Genomic DNA, 13,737 nt, shown 5'->3' with positions numbered 1-13,737 from the left:
TGCACATTGGTCCTCACTATTACTCCAGTAGCTGTAACAAGGTCCACTACATAAAAAGTGCTCAGCACACGCTGTTTGGAAGCAGGTGTGGATGTGTGGGAGGGTGGGTGCAGGCAGACCCATTCTCAGGGAGCCCAGTTTCCACGGGGGAACAGTTGACAGGAGCTCGGCGGGACATCCAGCCGTGGTCTTGCCACCTGCAGTTTGCCATGTGGTCTTCTCCAGGGCCTGCCTCACTCTTCCTTAGGTCAAGTGGTGGGTCTGTTTTTAGCTTTCTGAGTAACCTCAGTACTGGTTCTCCAGGTAGCCGTACTGATCTGCCTTCCTACCAACAGCGTATAAGGATCCCCCTTTCTCCACACCCCCTCCAGCATGTGTTCCTTCTTTGTCTTCTTGGTAACAGCCATTCTTACTGGAGTAAGAAGATATCTCATTGTAGTGTATACAGAGTGGAATATTAATTGGCCATAAAAAGAATGAAAGCATGATGTTTTCAGCGAAATGAGTGGAAGTGGAAGTCACTGGGTGAAGTGGTGTGAAAGTCAAAAACATCCGTAGCGACTCTGTATCTCAAGTTCAGGGAAAGAAGGCCCATCTGAATGTAGAACATGACTGCTTGGGGTAGAAAGGGCAGGGGTAGGGAGGAGGTAGAGCAAAGTAGGGGAAGGGCACCAAAACGTGGCTTCATAGAAGGGATGAGTTCTAGTGGTTGACAGCACGCTCATGCAAGCTCATGGCAACCTATGACATGTTTTACACACAGATAGAGGAGCGGTGCCTGAAGGCTGCGAAACATTGATAGCTTTGATTGAATCAGCACACTTGTTGAAAGGTTACACTGTACCCATTGATATGCCTAATTGTTGTTAATCAAAAAAATGTTTAGAGAGATGACACTGCTCACTAACCTAACTTGATCATCACCCATTGAACCCATGTATCAAGTCATCACACTGTCCTCCATAAAAAAGTATCCTTAAAATAATTAGAAATTTTAAAAAACTGAAGAGAGTGACAATCACACTGAATTTTTGGTGCAGAAAAGTGTAACTTTATTTTGGTAAAGAAATATATCATGTTACAGAAGACCTAGAAAGCAAGGAGAATAATTTCTCCAGTAAGCAAGTTGATGGGAAGGTCTATTGCTGTATGAGTATTCCTGGGAACATCCATCCTTTCAAATGACTGGCCCTGGTTCCTCTATGGAATGACAAAGCCCAATTCAGTTGAGTGACACCATCTCAACTCCATATGCCCTCATGTTGAGCACAGACACATGAAAGTCTGGACTGAAGCAAAGGGGTAGGCTCAGGGAGCAAGATTAGCAGCAACGGACAGCACAGCACATGGGGCGGGGGCAGGTGGAGATGACACAGGTTGGGCGATAGCAACTGGTGTGGCAGGAGACTTGGCCACAGACTGGGCGGATGCAGCAGCCAGGGCAGCAGCTGGGGCGGCAACAGCTGGAGCCACAGCAGCTGGAACTACTACAGGAGGGGCGGCAGCAGCTGGAGATGCAGCAGCTGGGGCGGCAGCAGGAGGGCTGGCAGCACTGGGACTGGCAGCACTGGGGCCTGCAGCAGCTGGAGATGCAGCAGGTGGGCCTGCAGCAGGTGGGCTGGCAGCACTGGGGCCTGCAGCAGCTGGAGATGCAGCAAGTGGGCTTGCAGCAGGTGGGCTGGCAGCACTGGGGCCTGCAGCAGCTGGAGATGCAGCAGGAGGGTCTGCAGCAGCTGGGCTGGCAGCAGGTGCGCTGGCAGCACACAGACTGGCAGCACTGGGGCCTGCAGCACTGGGGCCTGCAGCAGCTGGAAATGCAGCAGGTTGGGCGGCAGCACTGGGGCCTGCAGCAGCTGGACACACAGCAGCTGGGGCGGCAGCAGGTGGTCCTGCAGCAGGTGGTCTGAAGGCAGCTGGGCTGGCAGCAGGTCTCCTGCTCAGAGCAGACAGAGCCACAGGAGCTGACCATGGTGTTGGAGGGTGGAGGTTCTGGATGGGTTTTCTGGAGAGTGAAGTTGTTGGGTTTGAAAGTCTTCTTGGCCGGTACCCCTCTTTATACCCCGCTGAAGGCCTGTTGTCATCACATCATTATTTCCTTGTTATTATTGATCCTGCTGGAAAACTTCATCATTTAATTACTTAATTGTGTTATTCCAGTTACAGACTCCAAAAGAGAGAGCACACACATGCACACACACACACACACACTTCCTTTTCTGGTTGTGCTCTTGTGGTTCCAGTTGCAACACTCATTATATTTCTTCCTTAGTGGGTGTCACCTTTGTGCCTGGCCTATGTGCTGTCTTTACAAGGCACGTGACTCTGGAAATTTTGGATTTGACTGTGGCATTTGCTCCTGTCTGTACACTGCTCCCTGAAAATCATGGAGGATTGTTTTTCACAGTGCTAAAGTATTTTCATTGTCAAGGGAAGTTCTGATATTAAGAGTGAGCTCGCCAGCTCAGCTCCAGCCATTGAGGCCATTTGGGGAGTGAACCAGAAGATGCAAGCCGTCCCTTTCTGTCTCTCCCTCTCTCTGTCTGTAACTCTGCTTCTCAAATAAATAATAAATCTTTTTTTTTTTAAAGAGTGAGTTCAGTGAATTTGAAAGTCCTCTTTCATCCTCTGCTGGAAAAGCTGTGACCACATCCTGGGACATTTTCTCTTTTTACCTAAAGAAATATTAGTCACTAAGTTATATCCATTTTTCCACATAAATATGTTCACATGAAGAAATATAAGATTTCTTTTTCCTAGAGTGTTAGGCTGGTTCAGACTGGTCTTTGTCACAGAACTGCCTTCCCTGTTCCTTGTTTGTCCACCGTGTCTTCTCCAGAGGACGCGTCCCATGACTTCAATCACTGGGCTGCACCTGTGAGCCGTGTGTCACTCCCTGATGTTGCTTGAGCAAATTGTTCCCATGATGCCATGGTGACTTTTGATGTCAAAAGTGAATCAGAATCATGATAGGGAAGCAGAAAGACAAAAGCTCTTCCACGTGTGAAGAGCGGTGAGGAAGGCAGAGCTTCGTTTTGAGTCATGGATGCTCAGCGTAGAGAGGGGGTTCCCCAGAGGAAGGTATGCGCTCAGTGTTACTCCCTGTTTGAAGTGTGGCTGTCACTGGTGGCTCTGAAATCTGCAAAGCCATTTGCAACCACCTGGACGGGACTCTCCCTGGCCCAACATGGGCACCGTGAGTGCTCGAGTGGCTAATGGCTGTAGTGGATCTTAACCCAACAAGCAACGTGGGAACCCAGGAGCCCACACCAAGACTCATTAATGTAAAAATAAGGAGGAAGGCAAGAAAGGTGTTCCCAACTTAGAATGTCAGTGAAACACATATAGAATGGATGGCGAAGTTATAAAATCACCATTTACCGCCATCACGACAAAACTCGATCAAGTAACTCTCATCAGGGAATGCTGCAACCAAGGGGAACAGGATAGTGGCACATGACAGTCTTTCCCCATCAATTTCCATTCACTTTAAAGGTAAAAATACTAACTCCTCTGTGGAGAAACTTGAGTTCACACACTGAACCATGAGAATGAGGTTAGCATTATTGATAGTGGACACACTGGCACGTGTCTCTAGAAGCCACACCCTGAAAGGATGCGTTGCTTGTCCAGTTTTCCTGTCAAACCACATGACCTGCATCCACTGGACTGAGGACCATGCCAGGTCATGACTGGCCCTGTGCTTCCAAAATGCCACTGCTATCTAACACAGAGACAGCCTGGGAAAATGCTTCAGGTTTAAGGCAACAAGAGGGACACAGCATCTAAGGCAGTGTGTGAATAGAGAATAAAAAAATAATTGTTCTGGGGCCGGCACTGGGGCGTAGCGGATAAAGCCGCCTCCCACCAGTGCCAGCATCCCATGTGAGCGCTGGTTCGAATCCCGGCTGCTCCACTTCCTAGCCAGCTCTCCTATGGCCTGAGAGAGCAGTGGAAGGTGGCCCAAGTCCTTGGGCCCCAGTCCCCACGTGGGAGACCCAGAAGAAGCTCCAGGCTCTTGGCTTCGGATCGGCGCAGCTCCAGCCGTTGCGGCCAGCTGGAGGGTGAACCAGTGGATGAAGGACCTCTGTCTCTCTCTCTCTCTGCCTCTCTGTGTAACTCTGACTTTCAAATAAATAAATAATCTTTTTAAAAAAATTGTTCTACATGACATTACCAGAACAATTCGTAATGTGTAGGCATGGAATATATTTTATTTTACCATTTTTTATTAGCTGGGGCTAAAGTCAGTGGCCAGCAGTGCAATCCCGACCTCCCACGTGGGTGACAGGAGTCCGGTCACTTGAGCCATTGCCACTGCTCTGAAGATCTGCCCTGGTGGGAGCTGGAGCCAGGAGCTGGAGCCAGGCGTCAGACCCAGGCTTTCGGATGTGAGGAGCAGCTGTCTTAACAACGAGGAGAAACACCCATTCCCTGAAATATATTTTAGATGATACTGTTATATTAACTATATCAATATTTAGTTGAATATCTGTACTGTGGCTATGCAAGCGAATAGTTTTTGGATATAAATATGTCTAAATTCATATTATCTATCTGTGCATCTATCAATCTAAGAAATCAAGTGTGACAAAATGTTGAATCTAGGTGAAAACAATTTTGTATAAGGAATTTTTTTGTGTTACTCTTGCAACTATTCTGCAAGTCTGAAATTCCTCCCTAAAAAAAGTTTAAAACTATGAAAAAATTTGGATTGAAAAAGACTCTTTTTCTTTAGTGTTAGTATATGAGGGGTGAGTAGTTTGGGTCTTTTGGGAGAATTCTTACGTACACAATACATTTTACTTTATAGGAACTTGGTTCTCCTCCTTTTTCGTATTTCTAAGAGGAAATCAGTCATCCTCTTGGGTCGGTGAAAATAAAGGACTTCTGGCACACGTGGCTGAGCAAGTTCATATGGACAGACCCACTTCCTGGTTCAGACAAATAGAAAGGCTTACAAAATATTTTTTAAATATTTCAATTATATAGCTGAATTTGAATAAAGCAAAGTGAAATACTCATGTTCCAGAAACAAAGAGGTGACTCACACAGCACAGACTAGAGCTGGTATCTGTGGCCTGCGAAGGTGCGACATCCAGCTAGTGGCTCAGAATTGGAGGCGGGGGCAAGAAATGGGACCTCAAACTGTCACAAGGAAGGGTCCAGGAAGGGAGACTCCGGTATGAAGGTTCTTTCTTTTTTAAAGATTTAATTATTTGAAAGGCAGAGTCAAAGACAGAGACAGAGAGACAGAGAGTGAGAGTGAGAGAGAAAGGTCTTCTATCTGCTGATTCACTGCCCAAATGGCCGCAACAGCCCTAGCCTGGGCCAAGCCAAAGGCAGGAGCCAGGAGCCAGGAGCCACATGAGTGCAGGGTCCTAAGGGCTTGGACTGTCCTCTGCCGCTTTCCCAGGTGCATTAGCAGGGAGCTGGATGTGAAGTGCAGCAGCCAGGACTCGGGACTCGATCGGCACCCATATGGGATGCTGGTGCTGCAAGCCATGGCTTTAACCTGGTATGCCACAGCACCACCCCTATATGAAGTTTCTTTTTTGTAAGATTTCATATATTTTATTTGAGAGGTAGAGTTACAAACAGAGGGAGAGACAGAGAGAAAGGTCTTCCTTCCATTGGTTCACTCCCCAAATGGCTGCAATGGCTGAACCTGTGCTGATCTGAAGCCAGGAACCCGGTCTCCCCTGTGAGTGCAGGGACCCAAGCACTTGGGCCATCTTCCACTGCTTTCCCAGGCCACAGCAGAGAGCTGGATTGGAAGTGGAGCAGCCGGGACTAGAACCAGCGTCCACATGGGATGCCAGTGCTTCAGGCAGAAGATTAACCTACCGCACCATGGCACCAGCCCCATGAAGGTTCTTAAGTATTTATTTATGTATTTATTTATTTATTTGAAAGACAGAGTTACGGAGAGGCAGAGGCAGAGAGGGAGAGGTCTTCCATCCGCTGGTTCACTCTCCAAGTGGCCGTAATGGCTGGAGCTGAGCCAATCCGAAGCCAGGACCCAGAAGTTTCTTCAGGATCTCCCGCACAGGTGCAGGAGCCCAAGGATTTGGGTCATCTTCTCATGCTTTCCTAGGCCATAGCAGAGAGCTGGATTGGAAGCGGAGCAGCTGGGACTCGAACCAGTGGCCATATGGGATGCCAGCACTGCAGGCAGCGGCTTAAGCTGCTATGCCACAGCACCGGCCCCTCTGAAGTACTCTTAAAGTGGCACCTTTTAAGATGGGGCCATGGAAACCTTAGTCTGCCCACAGGAATTTTATGTGATAGTTAAGTCTCTCGGGAAAAGGTAACCCACACAGTGTCCCATGCTTTGTAATTTACATTCTATGCATTGCTCAAGGAGAGAAAACAGACAGGTACTAACTAGTGAGTGTCCTTGGAATCATCTGAAACACAGGCAAAAAGTGAAGGCCAGAAATCATTTCCATGACAGGAAAACTCAAAATGAAAGGACTGTAAGCACAAGGGAAAATAAGCCTCTGAGAAACCACAGTGGGCTGCAAGGAGACCCCTCCCCCAGCCACCAAGGGCGAATTCCTGCCAAGATAAATGCAGAGGCACGTGTGGCCAGAGCCACAGAAAACAGCCCTTGGTGAGCGGCAGTGGGTGTAGGGAAAGGAAGGTAACCCCTAAGAGTGGAGGTAGCTAGAGACTGAGGGAGGCAATGGTGTAAATTGGCTTAAATGGCAGGCGAAAGATAGCAATCGCAGTGAAGGCATTGGACATTATAGGAAATAACTAATTTGGAAAAGAATTGTGATGTAGAAACATCCTTTCTCACGATCCCCCTTCCTGTCCCAGCATTTTGCTTCAATTGCAATGGTCTTTTCCTCTCGCTTGGAGCATTCCCTGTGGTCTCCTTTCTGTGAGGGCAGCTTGCTGGCGAGGTTGTGTCTTTTTGGTTTTTGGAGGATAGCTTTATTTTGCTCTGTCCTGTTTCTCTGATTATCGGATTCCAGATCAGCAGTGTTTCCATCCAGTGTTTTGAAAACGTCTTTCCTTCGTCTTCCTGCTTTCTTCATTCCAGTTGGATTTCATGCTTACTATGCTTTTTGGGAAAACTGGGCTTTTTTTTTCTCTTGCTATTTTCATTTGTTTTATTATTTCTTATAAAAATTGTGTCTACTGAAGATATCCAGCATTATATTTCTATATACATGTACACTGAGAAATGATTACTACAGTCAAGCCAATTAACATGCACATCACCTCAGGTAGTCTTATCTTTGTGGGGTGTGTGTGTGTGTGTGTGCATGTGGTTTGTATATGGGGTGTGTATGTGATGTGTGTATGTGTGTGGGGTTGTGTGTGTGTGGTAAGAATACGTAAAGTCTCCTAGCAAGTTTCAAGTGCACAGTGCAGTGTTAATTGTCCGTAATCACAATGCCAGACTTGGTCTCTAGATCTTACTCATCCTATATAACTGCAACTGTGTGCCTTTTGGCCATCCCTCACTCACCTTCCGGCCCCAGGAAACCACCATTTCTACTCTTGTCTATAGGTTTTACCTTTCAGGTTCCATGTATGAGTGAGATCATGTAGTATTTCCCTTTCTGTGTCTGGCGTGTTTCACTTGGCCACATGTCCCCCAGGTTCACACATGTTGTCGCCAATGGCAGGCTCCACTTCCTCTTTAAGGCTCAGTAATAGTCCATTTCCTATAATCCTGCAATTTCTTTATCCATTCATTCATTCAAAGACACGACTGATTCCGTATCTTAGCTCTTATGAATAGTGCTGCAATGAACATGGGATGCAAATCTCTCTCTCTCGCTCTCTTTTTTTTTTTTTTTTTTTTTTTGACAGGCAGAGTGGACAGTGAGAGAGAGAGACAGAGAGAAAGGTCTTCCTTTGCCGTTGGTTCACCCTCCAATGGCTGCCACGGCCGGCGCGCTACAGCCAGCGCACTGCGCTGATCTGAAGCCAGGAGCCAGGTGCTTCTCCTGGTCTCCCATGTGGGTGCAGGGCCCAAGGACTTGGGCCATCCTCCACTGCACTCCCGGGCTGGACTTCCAGCTGGACTGGAAGAGGGGCAGCCGGGACAGAATCCGGCGCCCCGACCGGGACTAGAACCTGGAGTGCCAGCGCCGCAGGCAGAGGTTTAGCCTATTGAGCCACGGCGCCGGCCGCATATATCTCTTTAAGATAACTGATTTTACTTCTTCAGATACATACACAGAGGTAGGATTGCTGAGTTTTATACAGCAAATTTAAAATTTTTGGGGGTGAGTGTCCATGCTGTTTTCCATAATGACTGTATCAATTTCTTCCAGCTTTTGTGATTTTGTCTTTATCATTGATGATCAACAATTGCCCATGAAGTGCTTAGATTTCTTTCTTTTGATTCACTGCAATCTGAGTTTCAACACATTCTTGATATGTAACTTGAAGGTTTTCATCAGTTTTGCCAAATTTTCCTCCAGTATCCCTACATTTACAACTTCTCCTCTTTCTTCCTGGGACTCCAATTTACATGTAATTAGACCTTTTCACAGATTCCATGTGTGTTGTATGCTCTTTTTAAATATTTTTATCTTCTCTCTGAACTTCAGTATGGATAGGTCTGACTTCCAGTATTCTCTTCCTCGCTTCTATTCTGTCTAATATGCTTTTAAATTCATTTATTAAATTCTTAATTTCAGTTTTTGAGTTTTTCAGTTCTAGGATTTTTGCTAGACATCCATTTTTTACAGATTCCACTTTGTTAATGAAATTCACATTTCCATCTGTTGTCTCAAACAAATTAAGTATAGTTATTCTGAAGTCAGTGGTAATGGCTGTGTATGAATGAGCTTTGGCTGTTTCTCTGTTATAACTTCTTGATCTTACTCATTTGGTCCTTTTTATTCTGGAATGCTGTTTTTTTTTTTTTTTTTTTGAATACCAGATATTACCTACGAAAAGCTGTAGAGACTAAATTGATTTTTTCTTTTCTTCTATCTGAAATGATTTCATTTTCTTTTCTGAGACAATGGTCCCTTATTTCCTGCCAGCTTAGGCTAATGCTCAGTGCTTATAGGCAACTGTATTCTTAAATTTACCCAGCTATCAGCATTCTCCTCACTGAACAGTTTGACCTGATACCAACTATTTAATCCTAGCTGGAAGAGGAACTCTGCCCTTTTGCTTTTCAAGTAGCCACTGTCTTCTCATTTGGATTTTGGACTTTCCATTGTCCTTGTTGTTGTCTTACTTCTCTGGATGCCCCTGTTTAGTCTCCTGTGGCTACTGTGGCTTCTTTGGCAACTGGAGTTTCCTTCAGCGTAGATCATGGATGTCTTGCCTTCAGACACTCGTTCCTTATGATCCAGGAAACCAGAGTCCCATGGCCTACAAAGCCACTTCATACGCTGAGAGCAAGTGGGGGTTCAACCAGTTCTGAGCAAGTATCTCAGATCCATCAGGAGTTCCATGGTGTGAGTGAGGTGGAGGAATAATGTCCCTATATGGCTTAAATTATTATTTGTTTTGTAGAATACATGAAGGTTAAAGACATTAATGATGCAACAATGTCTTACTGATGAGCCTTAACCCTACCACTCTTTGAATATCATTTAGTACAGAGCTTTATAAGTGTTTTATATTTTCACTACCATCAATTTACCTGAAAAAAATTTTAGCCTTTTTTCCTGGATGGATTTTATAGAAATTTGGGAGTAGTCTGTGTCTGTGTAAGAACGAAGCCATTCCATTAATTGTTTTTGTCAGTCTCCACATTTTTAAGAAGATTTATTTATTTATTTGAGAGGCAGAGAGAGAGAGAGAGGTCTTCCAACTGCTGGTTCACTCCCCAAATGGCCGCAATGGCCAGAGTTGAGCCAATCCAAAGCCAGGAGCCAGGAGCTTCTTCCAGGTATCCCACGAGGGTGCAGGGGCCCAAGGACTTGAGCCATCTTCCATTGCTTTCCTAGGCCATCAGCAGAGAGCTGGATCAGAAGAGGAGCAACCAGGACACAAACCAGTGCCCATATGGGATTCTGGTGCATAGTAGGCAGAGGCTTAGCCTACTGTGCCAAAGTACCAGCCCTAGTCCCCACATTTTGCATGGAATTTTTTAACAGGATGCCTCCACAATGTGAGGTGACTTTCAGGAAAGTCATTAAGATAGGTAAATAGAGACAGATATTTGGACCAGTGATTAAGATGTCCAAGTTCCATGTCAGAGCACTGGGTTCAACACCTGGCTCTGCTCCTGACTTCAGCTTCCTGCTGATGTGGATCATGGCAATAAGCCAGTACAGGTCCAAGTAGTTGGGTTCCTGCCATCTTTTCAGGATACCTGGGTTGAGTTCCTTGCTTACAGCTCTGGCTCAGCCACAGCCTCTCTCCCCTTCCCTTTCCTCCCTCTCCTTCTCAAATAAAGAAATGTTTTTAAAATATAGGAAAATATTAAAATTTGAATATTTTACACTTTGTTCTATTCCTCAACTTATCAAGAAAGTTGGTTTTCCCCCAAAGGTATTATTTTGTTGTTAATGAATGGAGATGAAATCAGAGAAGCTCAGAATATGATGAACTGGATTGCATGAGAGATGAATAAATCCTAACGACCCTCTTGTTTTCCATTACACAATGGCACAACAAAGAAGATGAAATGGAGGGGGAGAGAAAGAAAGAAGCTTAATAGAGGAATTATGCAAGCAGGACAGGAATGCAGTTGTAGGGAAACATACATTTTAGAAAGATTTATTTATTTATTTATTTATTTATTTATTTATTTATAAGGAAGTGCAACAGAGAGAGTCAGGGACAGGCAGAGAGAGCTCTTCCATCTGCTGGTTTACTCCCCAAGTGGCTCCAACAACTGGGTCTGCACCAGGTCGATTCCAGGAGCCAGGAGCTCCATCCTGGTCTCCCGCATGAGTGGCCGGGACCCCAACAATTGGATCATCATCTGCTGCTTTCCCAGGTGCATTGGAGTGGAAGCAGAGCACTCCAACATGGTGTTCCAGCCTTGCCAGCAGAGGCTTGACCTGCTCTGCAGCAATGCCAGTCCCTAAAGGGATATTTTCAAAAGTGTTTAAGAAAGGTTTCCTGTGGAATAGAACCCTGCAACCCTGCTTCTCCAAATCCCTGGAAGACTTAAATAAACGTCTTCATTGTCCATCAGTGCTTTTGGAAACATCAGTGCATTGCTGTTGTTTCTGGCTGGCGGAATTTTCCTGAAGGTGAGAGTAGGAGTTGGAAGCTTGAATCAGTTGTGTTTTGTATAATTTTCTAGTCACTGAGGACAACCAATGTAAAGCAACAGGCACAAGACAACTGCATTTCAAGCCAAGAGAGTGGTGGTTTATTGAGAAAGAGCAACTATAAGATACAGAAACATTACAGTGCAGGGATTCAGGGTGGTGCCCTTAGACTCTCAGGCCTGAGGGTGCGATCTGGCCCCCACAGGCCCTGCAGAAATGTCCATGTTTGAGACAGGAGGACCAGGCACCCAGAAATCAAAAGGTAGAGAGTAAAATTTGGGCAATTCTATTAATTTCTTGCCATTGGTCACATCTAATCTCATACTTTGTGTCAACATGTGGAAAAATTCAACAAAGGAAAGGGATTGCCTTGGGCTGGGAGGTGGACAGTGGTGGGAACGCCTCTCCTGAGTCATCTATGTGGTGCCCAGGGTCTGCTTCTGTGATGACTGAGGAATCCAGCTCCAGGGAGGGGCTCAGCAGCAAGGGACGGCACAGCACATGGGGCGGGGGCAGGTGGAGATGACACAGGTTGGGCGATAGCAACTGGTGTGGCAGGAGACTTGGCCACAGACTGGGCGGATGCAGCAGCCAGGGCAGCAGCTGGGGCGGCAGCAGCTGGAACTACCGCAGGTGGGCTGGCAGCAGCTGGAGCTGCAAGAAGGACGACAACAGCTGGAGATGCAGCAGGTGGGCCTGCAGCAGGTGGGCCTGCAGCAGGTGGGCTGGCAGCACACAGACTGGCAGCACTGGGGTCGGCAGCAGCTGGGGCGACAGCAGCTGGAGATGCAGCAGGAGGGTCTGCAGCAGCTGGGACGGCAGCAGGTGCGCTGGTAGCACACAGACTGGCAGCACTGGGGCCTGCAGCAGCTGGAGATGCAGCAGGTGGGGCGGCAGCAGGTGGGCTGACAGCACTGGGGCCTGCAGCAGCTGGAGGTGCAGCAGGTGGGCTGGCAGCAGCTGGGCTGGCAGCAGCTGGGGCGGCAGCAGGACTCCTCCTGGCAGAAGTCTTGGCCGCAGCCCTGCTCAGAGCAGACAGAGCCACAACAGGAGTTGACCATGGTGTCAGAGGGTGGAGGTTTTGTGTAGGTTTCCAAGAGAGTGATTTTCCCGAGTTTGAGAGTCTCCTTGCTGCACCCCCTTTTATACCCAGCTAAGGAGTTTCTGTGATTATGAAAATTGTTTCCTTGTTTTTGTTTATATGACACAGATGCAATTAATATATCATTGTGTTTCTCTAGTTAAAAACTCACAATAGATTGAAAATAATTATTTCCCTTTTCTCAGATTGCCCAGTATTCCCAAATGAATCACCTTTTCTCTCTTCCTTGATTCTAGTGTCACAAGACTTCATCTCTGGGTATCATGTGACGTGGGAGGATCACTGTCTCTTGTCTGTTTCTCACCTTGATATGGTTTGGGGATAGGACTGGGGTCCCTGGTGGGGAAATGCGTGTTTCAGTCATATGGAATGCTGGTGGGAAAAAAGGACATAGACTCCTCTTTTTCAGTGTGAAAAATGAGGAAGCTTATGATTCATTGTGTCCTGGGAGATGTTGAGCTAACCAAGTCCCTAGCACATTCCAAGCCCCTGATATACCTTCCAATCATTAGCAGTGATTCAGTGCCGTTAAGGAGCCAAGAGTCACCTGGGCATCATTCTCAAGACTGAGGTGTAGTAAGTTAGATGAGAATTTTTGATCTGCCATTTGAAATGTCAAGATATGTCATAGTTGTGCTTTGTTGATGTTTTATTAAAATCTTTTTCATACATTGTAAACTAAAAATTTGATCAGTTTTTGTAGTACTACTTATGTCTGAGCTGTTTCTGAATGCATTGGGGGAATACAAATGATGTGTTCCTTATCTCATACGTACTTATCAATTGTACCTTTAAAGTTCTTTTTCGTCAAAGCCTGTCTTGATTCTGGCCCTAAACTTCTGCAGTGCGCCAGGCACTTAGGGAAAATTATTCAGGGATGGAGCAAGTCACCTTGGTCTCCCCTCTTCCTGGGGAGGAGCAGTCCTTCATGGAGCCTGCATTCCCCTCGGGGTCTTTTGCTAGTAAGCTGAATTCCCTTCAGCGCCATTTCCTTCAGCACCTTCCGTGGCCCCACACAATGCAAAGCGCCTCCTCCCTTGCACTTCCAGAGTAAAGATGCATGAGTCCCGTTATCCCATTCTCTGTCTGAAAAGCCTTTGTCTCCGAGCTCCCTCTAGAATGCAGCCTCCATTAAGGTGGGGGATTTCTCCATCTTTGTAGGCCAGGGTCTGAAATCGACGAGCTTTTAGTAAAGGAGCTCTCTGTTTAATGAATGAACACTGTGTGGAGGCCTTCAAGGGACACACCATGGTCTCGGAGACCTCATCTCGTCCAAATACGTGAACAGAAAGGGATGCACGTAACGAGCCCACGACGGAGACCAGGATCACGGTGGCCTGTGGTGATGGACGTGTTGTGTCTGAAAGGCTGCTTTAAGAACCAGTGAGAGAGAAGTTGAGATTTATGGAATGCAGAGAGATTCTG

General features: G+C 46.5%; 2 protein-coding genes across 2 annotated transcripts in view; one reads left to right on the top strand and one right to left on the bottom strand.

Moving 5' to 3' along the window:
* Positions 1–13,737, top strand: part of LOC103345078 (uncharacterized) — a 224,550-nt gene that overhangs the window by 84,452 nt on the left and 126,361 nt on the right. The gene's annotated exons all lie outside the window — the stretch shown is intronic.
* LOC138843158 (uncharacterized) lies at positions 1,038–12,311 on the bottom strand. The gene is made up of 2 exons (XM_070060713.2): positions 11,786–12,311; positions 1,038–1,933 (listed from the first exon to the last, which is right to left on the bottom strand). The coding sequence occupies exons 1-2, from the start codon at positions 12,269–12,271 to the stop codon at positions 1,322–1,324; spliced, it is 1,098 nt and encodes a 365-aa protein (XP_069916814.2). The 5' UTR covers positions 12,272–12,311; the 3' UTR covers positions 1,038–1,321.

This window comes from Oryctolagus cuniculus, chromosome 17 (assembly GCF_051225735.1).
Source record: "Oryctolagus cuniculus isolate XC-2025 breed Fujian yellow rabbit chromosome 17, ASM5122573v1, whole genome shotgun sequence".
Classification (NCBI taxonomy): Eukaryota; Metazoa; Chordata; class Mammalia; order Lagomorpha; family Leporidae; genus Oryctolagus; species Oryctolagus cuniculus.
The sequence above is the reverse complement of the archived record's forward strand: the minus strand, read 5'-3'. Positions and strand labels throughout refer to the sequence as shown.